This window comes from Mustelus asterias, chromosome 14, assembly GCF_964213995.1.
Source record: "Mustelus asterias chromosome 14, sMusAst1.hap1.1, whole genome shotgun sequence".
NCBI classification, from domain to species: Eukaryota; Metazoa; Chordata; class Chondrichthyes; order Carcharhiniformes; family Triakidae; genus Mustelus; species Mustelus asterias.
Genome location: NC_135814.1, coordinates 54,680,967 through 54,696,389, shown reverse-complemented (window position 1 = coordinate 54,696,389; position 15,423 = coordinate 54,680,967). Strand labels below are relative to the sequence as shown.

At 42.0% G+C, this 15,423-nt stretch overlaps 1 protein-coding gene across 1 annotated transcript in view; it reads right to left on the bottom strand.

The window, feature by feature from the left end:
- Positions 1-15,137, bottom strand: part of rapgef4a (Rap guanine nucleotide exchange factor 4a) — a 284,780-nt gene extending 269,643 nt beyond the window's left edge. The window contains exon 1 of the mRNA XM_078228399.1: positions 14,800-15,137. Coding sequence (XP_078084525.1) covers positions 14,800-14,882 — 83 coding nt within the window. The 5' untranslated portion in view covers positions 14,883-15,137. The remainder of the gene's footprint in view (positions 1-14,799) is intronic.
- Between the last annotated feature and the right edge of the window lie 286 nt (positions 15,138-15,423).

Sequence of the window (15,423 nt, the reverse complement as noted above, 5' to 3'; positions counted from 1 at the left end):
CTGAGAGTTCTGCTGATAAGACCTTCACTTATCAAACTCTCACCCTGGACCTGTGACCCTACCACATCCCACTCCCTCTGCTGATTGGGACTGTTCCCTCCTTTTTTATTTTATTTATTAGTCACAAATAAGGCTTACATTAACACTGCAATGAAGTTACTGTGAAATTCCCCTGGTTGCCACACTTGTTCAGGTCAATGCATCTAACCAGCACGTCTTTCAGATTGTGGGAGGAAACCGGAGCACCCGGAGGAAACCCACGCCGACACGGAAAGAACGTGCAGACTCCGCACAGACAGTGACCCGAGCCAGGAATCAAACCCGGGTCCCTGGCGCTGTAAGGCAGCAGTGCTAACCGCTGTGCCACTGTGCCGCCTATTGCTCCTACCTTGAGTTCATACCCCTAGGACACCACCATCAACATTACCAACCCTGCCCACAAAGACACTCTCACTCCCCACTTCCCCGAACACTCTCACCCACCCTCCCCATCCCCCCTCTCTGCTTAGCCTGCGTCCCATGTGCAGTCTTGATTACAACTTCAATATGAATGAAGTTGTGAGGTCCCTAGTAAGACAAAAGCAACATCGGCGGCCCTCAAAGTCGAGGAAGAATTGAAGCTTGCTAGCTGCACATTACTTATTTCACCGTCATAAAAACTGAGCATTCTAAATTCTCATTGGTCAGGAACTTAATTTGGAGAACAAACTTAATTCCAACAAGGTGGCCTTTTAATGAGCATGCATGATATGCTAATATATGCAAATGTGTTGCCAACATTGTCCAATCAGGGGGGGGGGTTGGGGTGGGTGGGATGGGGGGGGGGGGGGGGGGGGGGGGGAGTGGGGGGGGGGGGGGGGTGGGAGCACCTGAGACCTCTGTGGTGGTTGGGGTGGGGATAGATTTTGGTCTGATTGGGGCACCCTTTAAACATGGTGCCCAATCTCAGAGCAGCCAGGCTTTGCCACCGTGTTGAGGCCTCGGCCCAGTACATGAAGGTGTGAAACACGCCTACCTGATTTTTTGTGGCAGAGTATGGTAAGATCTGGAGAGAAAACTGGCGTGTTCCTCTGGAGAGAAACACACCTTTTTCTCGTCGGAACCATTTTTTGGTAAGTTTTATCCCACTATCTGAAAACACATATCTTGCTAAATTACATGCACCCACCCACCACAATTCCAGCAGCTGGTGGTACCGGAAGATTCCACCTTTAGTAGAGAGGTTAATAATCAGTTGCATCGGTTTAAAGTAATTGGTTGAAGATGAGAGAGGAATTGAGAAGAAATGCTTTCACTCAGAGGGGAGTGGGGATCTGGAACTCACCACTTGAAAGGATGGTCTAGGCTGAAATCCTCACCGCATTTAAAAAGCACTTGTGTGTGCAGTAATGTGCCAGAATCTGCAAGACCATGTGCTGGAAGCTGCAGGATGGGATTAAGCTAGACAACTCTTTTTCAGCTTGCACAGACCAAGTGGGCCAAATGGCCACCCTGATGCAGTAAATTTCTACAGTTCTATGATTGAGAAGTCCCAATGTTGTGACGTCCAGGTGCTATATAAATGCAAATATTTGTTGATTAAATGATGCACTGTTATTTTTGGCACACATCCCAGATCTACAAATGCTACCTTCTAAGATGCTTAATGAACTCCAATCTGCTGTGGCCTGATGCTGGAAACTTTCACAATGCCCAGGTTCACAATGTACCACCGCACATCAGAGAGGAAAGGATGTAACGTTTTTGCGTTAATGGCTTTTTTATCTTTTGAAGTTTGGCCTGTCAAGACAGAATCAATCTGAGGTGATTTGAACCACTTTGATACCACAGGAGATCAAATGAGTCTTTAAACTTGAAATGACTGTTTCGTAACACCAGTGCAATAATAGGCCATAAGCAATAATCGGAAGCTACTGTGTGGAGAAAAAGGCAAGGGATGGAAATGTGACAAAACAGCATCCACAAAATATGAGTCGCAACCTGCTCCTGGGTGACAGGAAGATCAAAGCTATCATTTTCAGTCCCCATTATCAAATCTGCTCCCTTGCCAGTAACTCCACTTTCCTGTTTAGCTACTCGGGCTACAACAACCATGCAAAGTATTAGCATCCTATTAGAGCCAGATCAAAACCACAAACCTAAATCCTATGTATCACCAAGACCATTTATTCCCACCTTCATAATATCATCCTGTTCCACTCCTCCTTTTAACCATTCTTGTATTACCTTCAGATTTGATTCATTAAACGTCCATAATCCTGGCCTCACAACCAGAAACTTCAGTTTGTTCAAAATGCAGCAGATGTCATGAACTACGTTCAACTTGCTGACGTACACTGGTTGCTCGGACTCCAAAGTATTAGATTAAGAACCCTCAACCTTATTTTCAAATCTCTCAACAGTCTTGCCCCACCATGTCTCTGGAATATCATCCAGCTTTATATCTTCTTACTTCGGTGCAGAGGTTGCAGTCACCTTGGGCCCTCAGTGTGGAATTCCTTCCCTAAACCCCTGTGTCAATACAATTTTTTATCTTCCTTTAAAAATCCTAAAAAGTGAACTTTGGGTTACTGCCCTAATCGCTCCCTCCGAGGTTCAAAATCTGTTGCCATGGCTTTTTTCCATTTGAGTACCTAGGATGATGTTGTTAAAAACACTGTTCAATATTTTGTAACGGGAAGAAAAAACAGAATTGTTCTTACAGTCAATTAGTGAAGAGCTGATCAAGACTGCCACATGTTCCATGGACCTCCTCATTACTTTTACCCCACTCTCTCTCACAAACACATACCATCATCATCATACTGGATATAGCTGTTCGGCAAAAGAGTGTCAAATCACAAGATTACAGATACTAATCAATCTCAAAGGTGGCATATGATCTTTTCTCGTGTTGCGTTTCTGAGTAATTAAGTTTTATCCTTGATGATTTGCCTCAATTTTGAAATTGATGTAGGTTCAACGAGAGAGCGGACAATTTCTCCATTCCCAAAAAATCTATGCTTCCAAGGACTTTGCCATAGCTCAAATCTACCACCTTCCTGCCTTTTCTAATGTCTTTAAGCTTCCATATCACTCTGTTTTACCTATATTTGGGCTGTGTCCCAGCTATTTCTCACACTGCCTTCCCAAGCTTCCAAATCCGTGTGAGAATTCCAGCATCAGGAACAGTCATCAATGGTGAATAAACTGTCAGATAATCCTTAAACTGATGATTTTTACTAGCTATATGTAGGAACAGGAGTAGGCCATTCAACCACTCAAGTCTGCTCTATCACTCAGTTAGTCTTCATATATATTCTTTACCAATCTATTTGACAATATATAATCTTTACCTCAACTCCATTTTCCTGCCTTTGCTCCAAATCCCATTATCCTTAATGAGCAAAATCCGACCAATGGAACATAGGAGCCTGCTCCACCATTCAGTAAGATCATGGCTGATCTGGTTGTGGTTTCATCACCACTTTCCTGTCTGCCCCCCCATAATCCTTGACCCCCTTGTCTAACACAAATTTGTTTAATTCTGCTTTGAATAAATTCAATGACCCAGCCTCTACTGCTTTCTAAGGGAGAAAATTCCACACACCAACAACCACTTGGGAGAAAAAAAATCTCCTCACCCCTGTCTTAAAAGGGAGACCTCTTATTTTTAAACTATGTCCCCTAGCTTTAGTCTCTCACAATAGAGGAAACACTCTGAGTGTCCACCCTGTCAATCCTCTCCAGATCTTACACATTTCAATAAGATCGCCTCTTATTTTTCTAACATCCAATGGGAATAGGCCTAACCTGTTCAAGCTCTCTTCATAAGACAACCCGTCCAACCCAGGATTGAGTCCGGTGAATCTTCTCTGAAATATCAATCTCAGTCTTGGCAGCTTTAATTGTCCCAGCATCCACAGTCTTTTGGGGGAGATAATTCCAGATTTTTGCTACCCTTTCTGTGATTTTAAGATTATGTCCCTTCATCCTTGATTCTCTAACAGAGGAAAGTTTCTCTTTATCAATCCTATCAAATCTTTTTAACATTTCAAACACATTACTCAAATCACCATGGGGCTAGTTTGCTCAGTTGGTTGGATGACTAGTGCATAGTCCAGATCAATGCCAATAGTGTGAGTTCAATTGCCATTCTGGCTGAGGCAGACTTGGGACCTGTTTCCTTGCTCTGCCTCAGAGAGTGGAAGGTGATGGCAAAATAACACTAACAAAAATTGTCAACAGGATGAAGCATCAACAGCCAATGAACCAAAGAAGTGCCTTCAGGCAAAGCATCAATGGAATGGAAAATTAGGTCACTCCACAACTTTCTATGCTCTTCATATTTTAACCCTCCAAGACCAGTATAATTCTGATAAACCTGTGCTGCATACCCTCCAAGACCAATAGATCTTTCCTCAAATACTGTGCTTAAAGAAGGTATTCCTCTATCACCAAAATAAACCTAATCATGTCACATATTTTTCATTAACTGTTCTAGAAATCCAACCTTCCATCCAATCCATCTGAAAATGACAAAATTTGTATTTCTTTATTATTCTTGTTCAATGTACTTGGCCCATTTATTGAAACAGATTAGTTAGACATTTTTGCCACAGGTAAAGACATCCAACACCCTTGGGGTAGCTTTGATTGGCAGTTATATGACCAGAAACTTCCAATTAAGAATGTATCTGCAATTCCATCAGCTCAGTAGTTCAGTCTGTAGCCAGCAGAGATACTGGGTTGGAAATGCTGGGAAAACTTATTTCTATAGTCTCCGTGCCCCCATTTTGTTTCCTTTCCTTTGCTTATTTTGAGTTTTCTCTTAGTTTTGCTTTCAGACAAAAGCACACCTTTTGGTCTTTGTTTCTTTTCTTGTCCCATCCCCATTCTGTGGAACTAACTCTTTTGTCATTCAATCTCTCCTATCTTCTACCCTATCACAAAATTCCTTTGTCCCTTTTTCCACCCACCTCTTACTCAAAACCTGTTGGACTAACTTTTCCCAGTTCTGATTAAAGGTCATTAACCTAAAACATTCACTCTGTTTCCCTCTCCATAGATGCTGCCTGACCTTCTGGGTACTTCCAGCATTTTCTGGTTTTATTTCAGATTTCTAACATCTGCTTTTTGAGAAAGTTTGCCAGTTTGATTCTGTGGCAGTTCGCCCTATAAATCAAAATTAATTTCCATGGTTCAATGTATATTGAAAAATAGTCCAGGGGATTCATACTTATTCTATTAATATCTAATGCGGGAAACAATAAAGTTTATAATTACTGTAACATATACCACTTACAATGAATGTGGTACATTTATGTATTCTATACCGAAGAGATTTGCTCAGTGTTTATAAATGGATTCCACGTCTGACAGAATGAGTATTAAATGTACATACTGAAGGTGAAGGAGATCATATTGAGGAATGTGATACATCCCAGTAAACTGTCATATAATGGTAAGAGTTTTCTATTTAATCCCTGAATCCAAACTTGGGAACCAGGTTACATTGTTCTCTTGGGGATCAGAGCATTCTCGAGGTAGTGGAGCCTGGGAACCAGGTTTAATTACGTATCTGCCATTTCATACGGCAGACTATTATCTGTCAATGTAGTAAAGCTTGTTATAAAAACATGTAGGTGCAAATCGTAAGTGGAATTATTATCAACGAACTAACAACGCTTTGTGCAAAGGTAAACATGGGAAAATCTACTAAAAAATACTGAATCACCTTTGTTTACATGGTGTTTTTTTTCAAAGATCTCTCTCTAATGAAACTGTGATTTTCAGCAGAGGAGAGGGAGAAAATTGAAAGACCTACAGAATGTTTTGGAAGCATCTGTTACATTCAAGTCATCAGCTTCAAAGTGTCAAACTGTTAACAGTGTTAAACAGAATAAAGATACACTTTGTTTCTGAGCTGTAAATTTACAAGCGTTTAGAAATCTGAAATCTCCCCACACCAAGCAGAAAGTAAATTCAGGCCAATCTCTGCACAATGTATATCTAAACAATGACCTTAACAGGCCGGATAGGTCAAGGCAGCATCTAAGCATTATAACCGTGCTCCAGGCCAGAGAGAAAAACAGAAAAGATCACAGCTTTGATCACCTGCACAGACCTGGATTAGTTACTACAGAAAGTCAAGAACAATACTAAATATGATGTTACCCATAGTAGGTTCACTTGTCACCAGCAGTCAGTGCCATTTACAGAAATCTCTTACTTTGTCTTAAATTAGTAAAACTAAATGAGGTTTGGCTGCTGTTACATTCTCTAGCATTCATATCCATGATATAATCTGAATTAGATCATTGACCCAAAGACTCTCCTATTCTTTTACATATGTACCTACTCAGTTATTGCACAGATAGATTCATAGAGGTTTACAGCATGGAAACAGGCCCTTTGGCCCAACTTGTCCATGCCGCCCTTTTTTTTTAAACCCCTAAACTAATCCCAATTGCACGCATTTGGCCCATATCCCTCTATACCCATTGTACCCATGTAACTATCTAAATGTTTTTTAAAAGATAAAATTGTACCTGCCTCTACTACTACCCCTGGCATAGATGAGTATCTATGTATAATTAATTGAAATCAATGCAGTAATAGCAAAGAATTATTTTCTGTTGCTGCTGACAGACTGATGCCTTCGCCTGTGTAAAGTAGCAGTGACTAGAGAAATTAGTCTAGAAGGTCCCAGTAGCTTTTAAGATGAGTGCAGAAGTTACTTTTACCAACAGCATCAGCACATTATTGGTGTACTGCCAATCCTTTTGAAAATTAATCACATCATTCATTAATGTTTAATCAATCTCGATTTCCAGAGCCAAAGCCTCTCAGGTCAATAAACACAACTAATGCATCAACTGTATCACCTAACATAGAACATAGAACAGTACAGCACAGAACAGGCCCTTTGGCCCACGATGTTGTGCCATGAAAATAGTTAGTCTGTACATCCAATATCAGACAGCCATTTTGGAGTGTGCAACGAAGCTTAACTCAGGAAGCAGATGCTTTAAATCCATTGTTAAAATTATGATGACTTGAGTTGAAATATTTCATTTACATAGGATATAATATGTGGCTGCATAGATGGTATACAACAGGATTTTGTTTTTCAGTAACAGGCAAATATCTTTAAATATTGTGTGGAAAGCAAAGTAACTCACCATTTAGAGTACATCAGACAACATGCTTTCTTTGGGGAAGGGAATTAACAGTATCAATATCTCTGAAATCCCAATGGCAAAAAATTATGTATATGTGCAGGTTGACTTACAATAACTGTTACTCTTAAGATTGTAACAGTCAAACTACCTTGTTAAGATAGTCAGATGGCATAGATTCTACATTATGCAGACAAACATCCCATGCTAGAAGGTTTTCAGTAGAATCTGAGTGGGTAAAAAGGGAAGTGATGTAGCAGTCTTGGTCAAAGATAGTATCAGAACGAACGAAATGAATTAGAATCCAAATGGTTAGAGGTGAGAAACAGGAAGGGGGTGGTGATCTTGTTTAGTATTTATTATAGGCCTCCAAATAGTAGGGAGGAAGTAGAAGAGAGCATTTGTTGACAGATTATGGAAACCTGCAGGACAAGTAGAATTGTGATAGTTGGGGATTTCAATTACCCTAAAGTAGACAGGGAAAAGTGTAGAGTGTGGGGGATGGAAGGGGGAAAAATTCCTGCAGTGTGAACAGGAGAACTTTCTGGAACAGTACATGTCCAGTTCTACTAGGAAGGAAGCTGTGCTGGATCTGGTCCTAGGAAATAAAGCAGACCAGGTGGAGAACGACAGAGTGAAATCATAAGATAAATAGGTTCAATACTAAGTTGGAAAAGGATGAAAATCAGTCATGATTTTCCAGACCAAAAAAAGGACAAATTTTAGGGGTCTAAAAGTTGAACTGGAGAATGTTGATTGGAAACGCATTTTGGTGGATAAAACAGTGGATGCAAAATGGGAGACTTTCAAAGGAGAGATGAATAGGATGCAAGTTAGGTACCATGAGAAATAAATACAGGGTATCCAAAGCTAGAGTACCCTGGATGAATGAGGATATTGATGAGAAAATAAGGAAGAAAAAAAAGGCATATGATGCAAGCCGGAATAATAATAGCAATAGAAATCGGGAAGAGTATCTCAAATGCAGGAGAGAGGCTAAGGCTGGGATAAGGAATGCTAAGAGGAAGCATGAGGAAAGAATGGTAGGTTGTGCTAAAATAGTAAAATCTTCTTCAAACGTATTAATGGTAAAAGATTAGTGAAGAATAGATGGGACCCATAGGGACGAACAGGGTAAACTGCTCATTGAAACGGAGCGTATGGCAGAGGTACTAAATGAATACTTTGCTTCTGTCTTTACCAAATTAGAAGATGGTGACAATGGCCCAGTTGAAAATGTGGGTGTTGAGCAACTGTGCAGTATAATGATAGATAAAGAAGAGGTGCTAAAAAGGCTGACAACACTCCAGGCAGAGAAGTCACCAGGTCCAGATGGGATGCATCCTAGATTGCTGAGAGAGGTAAGGGAGCAATGTGCGGAATTTGGCAGAAATTTTCCAGGCCTCTCTTAACACAGGATTAGTCCCGGCAACTGGAGGATTACAAATGTGATGCCGTTGTTTAAGAAAGAGGCAACGGATAACCCGGGAAACTACAGACCTGTCAGCTTGACATCAATAGTGGGAAAATTGATGGAGGCCATATTATGGGATAAAATAAAAACACACTTAAGGAAAAAAAAGTTAATACTAGACAGTCAACAAGGCTTTGTCAAGGTGATTCTGACAAATTTAATTGAGTTATTTGACGAGGTGGGTGGTGTCGTGAATGTTATGTATTTGGACTTTTAGAAAGCACTTGATATGGTGCCATATGACAGATTGGTTAGCAAATTAGAAATGTTTGGGATTGATGGATTAGTGGCAGCATGGATTAGAAGTTGGCTAAGAGATAGGAAACAAAGGGTAGGTATAGATTGGCATTTCTCAGACTGGAGACAAGTTGAGAGTGGTGTTCACCAGGGATCAATATTGGGACCCTTGCTTTTCCTGATTTATATAAACAACTTAGAGATGAGTGCTGAGGGCAAAATCTCTGAATTTGCAGATAATACTAAGCTCGGGAGAATGGTGAATTGTGAGGATGACACTGAGCGACTTCAGAGAGACATTGACTCAATGGGAAACACCTGGTAGATGAATTTCAATGCAGCGAAATGTGAGGCAATGCATGGGGAAATAATACAGGCTCTATGGTACAACTTTGAGGGGAGTACAGGAGTGGAATTTAAGTACATAATTCTCTGAAGGTAGTTAGGCAAGTTGAAACAGTTGTTAAGAAGGCTTATAGGATCCTTGGGTTTATAAATAGAGGCATAGAGTATAAAAGCAAGGAAGTGATGCTACACCTCTACAAACTATTCCTCAGACTAGAGTTGGTTCAGACTGTGTTCAGTTCTAGGCACCTTATTTGAGGAAGGATGTTAAAGCCCTAGACAGAGTGCAAAGGAGATTTACTAAAATGATACCAGGAATGAGGAATTTTAGATACAAAGAAAGATTAGAGAAATTGGGCAGGATTTTCCAGCCACGCTCACCCCAAACCTGGAAAATCCTGCCCAATGTCATCGGACCTTTGCATGGTCGACCCCCACCCCCCGCACCACCCCGTATGCTACAAGTCCCAAGGCGGGTGCGTTGGGAAAATTCCCCCTGTTGAGTTTATTCTTCTTGGAGCAGAGAAGATTAAAAGGTTACCTTATTGAGGTGTTCAAAATTATTAACAATTTTGACAGGGTAAAGAAGGATATTCCATTTCCACTAGTTAGTCTGTCAGTGACTAGGGGGTCACAATTTCAAGATGGTCAGCAAGAGAGCTAGGAGTGAGATGAGGAGAAATTTCTTTACTCAGAGAGTCGTTGGGATTTGGAATGCGCTACCTGGGAGAGTGGTGGAGGCAGATTCCGAAGGAGGTTTCAAAACAGAGCTGGATACATATTTAAAAGTGATGTTAATTTAGACGGCTACGGAGAAAAGGCTGGAGAATAGGACTAGCTGAGTAGCTCTTTCGGGAGCCGGTGCAGATATGTTGGGCTGAATGGCCTCCTTCTGTGCTGTAAAATTCTACGATTCTCTATGAACAACACAAACAGCCTCGATGATCAGCTGAGGACAATCGGGGTGTGTAACACTGATAGACGATTATTTTTTGTACCTTCAGCTGCAATGTATCTTTACGATTATGGAGCTATATATTAGGCTTATGTTCAAAAAAGCTTAATTTAAAATGTATTCACTATTGCCAACATTTCAATTTAGCATTGAGCTCTTAGGATGACTCAAAGGGGGAAAAAAACTTGCATTTATATAGCACCTTTCACAAGCTTCGGATGTCCCAACATACTTTATAACTAATTAAGTAATTTTGAAATGTAGGAAGCATAGCTGCCAATTTGCGCACAGCAAAATGAGCGAAAATGTGCGAAAATGAGCAGATCATGATTGTGGGATAAATATTGGTCAGGATTCTGGGGAGAATCTCTCTGCTCTTCTTTGAAATAGGGCAAAAGGTATTTCACATTCATGTCCCACCCAAAAGACATGAATTTGAAGGCACAACTCAGAGTTGGGAGTGCTATGAATGAGCCACACAGCCGATACCATGGTCAGCATTGGAAGCTGTGATCATGATCATACTCTATAGCATTTCATTACTTAATGGTGACTAATTCCCAGTGACATTCACTCTGTCTCACACATGTACTGTTTTCTTGTTTTGAATAAGTATCCCATAAAGGAAGAAGATTAAGAAGTTACCTTATTGAGGTGTTCAACATTATTAACAATTTTGACAGGCCTGCAATTAGTTGGTATGTCAGTGTCTAGGGGGTCACAATTTCAAGATGGTCAGCAAGAGAGCTAGTAGTGACTTGCACTATGCAATTAACAGTATTTAATCATACTTTATGTTGTTTCTGTTCAAAGAAGTACAAATGTGCTTGCATGTGCATAGCTTCTTGCCCTCAGAATATTACAAAGCACTTCATAACAAAGGGGAGGAAATCTTACCAAAAAAATTCTAAATCCAGAATGGGTGGGAAAACGGGGTAGTTTCAGATCTGTTTTTTCGGCAAGGCCACCAATCGAATCTTATGCACTCTGTGCAAAACAAACTCCCGAGATTTGATTTCCACCTGTAGCAGCAGTGGGGGAGCCTAAATCGCCCAAAAGCCGGTTGATAGCAGCAGAGGTCGCCGTTGCGCATTTGCAGGTCTCTGTACTGAGAGCAGCAGAGACCTGTTACTGCCTCTGCTACTATAGCGGGCAGGCCTCCGTGGTCAAAACTCGGCACCCCCTCCGTGCTACCGTGGAGCTCAGTGGCCATTTGCAACCCCTCCATCCGGAATGATTGCCCATCTCCCCCAACCACCTGGACCGACCGAAACCTCACCCCTGCCCGGAATGATCGCGCCACCACCACCCGCCCACCGATCGCTACTGCAGAGTGGCAGCAGTCCCCCTCCCCAGCCCCCATTGATTGCTACTGCAGAGTGCGTAGCATTCCCCCGCTCCACCCGGCAATTGCTACTGCAGGGTGGCAGTGGTCCCCCCATCAATCGCTGTGCAGAGTGCACAGTGCACAGTGGTCCCTCCATGTCGAACAGCCTGCTTCCAGTCTGGCCTGCTCCGAGTAGGCTCTGCCCTCTCAGGCCCCGCATCCTTGGCACTGCCCAGTGTCCAATGAGCACTGCCATTGTGCCAGGCTGGCAATGCCAGGGTGCCCAGTGGGCAGTGCCAGGATGCCACGCTGTCAGTGCCCAAGAGGTATTCCCCTTGTCCCCGACCTCTGGGGGCCCTCAATGGCCTCAAGTTCTACCAGCGAGGCCATCACGTCTGGTCCCCGTTGATGGAGAACCATACGTGACCCTTGCCAGAGATAACCTTCCCCGGTGAGGCTACACAGGCAAGTGAGCCTTTATGATTCTGTCCCAGACCATTTAAATTAGCATTTTAGTGAATTTAAATAATTTATTTAGCCTCCCACCCGGTGCTGGTAAGATCGCGAGAGGTGGAAAATCGGGCACGAACCTGATTTCTCAGCTTTCACAATCTTACTAGCTTGCCCTGCCCATCGGCTAGTGAGGCGCAATGGTAAGACCGCCCCCCAAAGTGTTTTTAAGATTTTTTGGTGATATTGGTGAGGGAAAGTTTGGCCTGAACACCATAACAATTCCCTTTTCTTCTTTGCATAGTGCCATGGAATATTTTGCATTCATCAGGACTACTAAATAGGACCATGGTTTAACATCTCATCCTAAAGCAAGTATCTCCAATAAGGTGGCATTCCCTCAGTACTGCATTAAAGTATCAGCCTAGATTATGTACTCCACTCCTAGAGAGAGGTTGAACCAGCTACCTACCAAGCTTCCTCCAGGCTTTGAAAAACCCGGTCTGCGCAAATGTGCAGCTCACAAACTACACACCTGACCCATGTATGACTTCATGGGCCACTTTGATCTTTTCACACCAGGATCAAGGTTGCAGTGCAGTTCACAAGTCGTGCTAGAATACATGTGGCGTGTGTGGGGAAGTGCTGCTTCATTTAAAATGGGTAACCAAGTCAGTGGGGACTGGGATGTGTTTTGCACATTAGATATTCCCAATCCACTAAAAGACAGAGTAAAATGATGCGGGGTTTGGAATGCAGAGGAAAGTCCGATTTCCTCCAAAAAAAGCTGTGTGACCTTTTGTGCATCAAACTGCTTCTCTGCACACAGACAGAAAATTGGCCCAAGAGATGCTATCAACTGAGGCAAGGTGACACCGAAAGACAAAAGTTTACAATTACTAAACTGTGACACTAATTGAAGTCAACTGCAGGGGGCATAAATAATTAAGGCCAAAATTCTCTTCTGACACAGGGAAGGTGGTGGCATAGTGGCATTGTCACTGGTCTAATAATCCAGAAATCCAGGGTAATGTTCTAGGAAACCAGGGTCAAATCCTGCCAGAACAGATAGTCGAATCTGAATTCAATAAAAATCTGGAATTAAAAGTCTAACAATGACAATGAAACCATTGTCGATTGTTGTAAAAACCCATCTGGTTCACTAATGTCCTTTACAGAAGGAAATCAGCCATCCTTACCTAGTCTGGCCTACATGTGACAGCAATATGGTTGCCTCTTAAATACTCTAACAAGCCAGGGCATCTGGGCAACAAATGCTGGCCCAGCCAGCAATGTCCACATCTCAGGTAAGAATTTAAAAAACGCTGACTTTTTAAATTCAAATTTGAAGTGAGCTTTAATGCTTATTGCTACCTTACATATATATGGGGTGGCACGGTGGCACAGTGGTTAGCACTGCTGCCTCACAGTGCCAGGGACCTGGGTTCAATTCCAGCCTTGAGTGACCGTCTGTGTGGAGTTTGCACATTCTCCCCACGTCTGTGTGGGTTTCTTCTGGGTGCTCCGGTTTCCTCCCACAGTCCAAGAATGTGCGGGTTCGGATAATTGGCAATGCTGAATTAACCCTTAGTGTCAGGGAGATTAGCAGGCTAAATACATGGGGGTTACGGGGATAGGACCTGGATCGGATTGGTGTTAGTGCAGGTTCGATGGGCTGAATGGCCTCCTTCTGCGCTGTAGGGATTCTATGTTTTCAGTGTTAGATATACAAATTGTGTACATTATTATCCACTACAGTATAACAGAATGCCTGATGCAGAGCTTAACTATCATTTTAACATGTGAGCTTATATTATTCGTATACTAATTTAATTTCATGTGAATTTTAACATTCAATTTTCGTCAATCCACAAAATGTCAATGAATGAATGATGTGCACACTGGAGCATGACAAAAGCTGCAGGTGCATTTGTAAATTTTCTGTCTGATTATTGGGAATTATTGCTTTATAGATATGCACATAAACATTGAAAATCACTTGGCTACAGTTTTAAATCAAGCGCATTTTAACAAGATACCAATGTAATAAACATCATGTAATAAATTTCATGTTTATACATCAAGAACAAGCTTTCAGCCGTCAAGTATTCATGTTTCTGGAAATGCAGCTTTAAGAAGTTGCGTGTAATTTTATGAGCAAAATATTGGGTTTAGGTTTCAAGAAAACGTTGAGGGGCAGCTGAAATCTTCAATTGCCCAAGAATAAATAATGCGGCATTATTTATTTATAGTATACAAACTATACACCATCGCTTTGATGTACAAAAAGGTAGGCCTACATTTCCACTTTCTCTTGCCTTTTCACCACTGGTCTTCGAAATGGACTGGCGGAACGGGGCATCAAACTCAGCTCACCTTATTCCCACTGAAACATGTGGCTCCCAAATGAACATACTCAAAATGAAATCCTCAAAAATATCAAAGTTGGGAACATTTCATTGCAAAAATTACAGGTGTCTTTAATAGGTCTTTAAATAGAGGCATCATACATATGGTATTTAAACTGATTACGGATATAAATATACAAAATAGCGACATTCTATCGCGGTACTTGTGTGTTTCAAATAAGCAGCGAACTGGCTCTGCTTTTGGTAATGAGGAAAATCGCTGGAAGCGTATTATATATTTAAAAATTGTTCAGATATCGGGGAGAAAATCTCTGTCTCCCAACCTGCCTGTTATTGTGGGCTAGACCAAAGTCATTAAAACGCCTATTGTTATGATCTCGTTTGATTTCATTCTCCACGGAGAAATAGGGCTCGTCCTCAGAAATCTCTTACCGCATTGTTACCGTGTTTGCAATGTTCCCAGTTGACATTTCCTTTCCTACCTTTTATCCAGACAGGCGATCCATTCAGTTGACGCTGAAGACTGGGACGAGGTAGGAACAGCGACCATGGCTGGGGAGATCATGGGCTCAGCAGCTGCAAAGACTTCTCAGCAGACAAGAGAGGGTGATCCAGTCAACGGGAGGTGCTCACCGGCTCGGTCGGGGCTGCTAAAATCATTCTCCCTCTTACACTTTAATCCTACAAAGATGGGAGGAAAAAAGAAAAAGGCCTGACGTCAGGGTGCCGAAGCAAGAGAGAGAGATGCGCTTGTGCTTGATACAAAGTGCAGCTTGTATGTGTGTTGCAACCGAGTGGCCACAGCAGCAGTCTGTATCAGGCAGAACAAGAGGACAAAAGCTGATGCAGAGCATTGACAGCAGGGGGTGTGATAGATTCAGATGTGTGGCTGCCGAATTATTAACCAGACCGTCACTGGGGATTTGTGCAACAAATGAAAAATTAAAGATTTCACAATGAACTCGGGTATGAGTTTTGCTGCCCCGTACACTTTACCGCACAAAACAACATTAACATCCCGCAATCTGTACCCTGAGGAATGAATCTTGTTTTAGCTGCCATCCGTGCACTCTGGACAATGTTGCATTTCTCTGGGGTAAAACTGA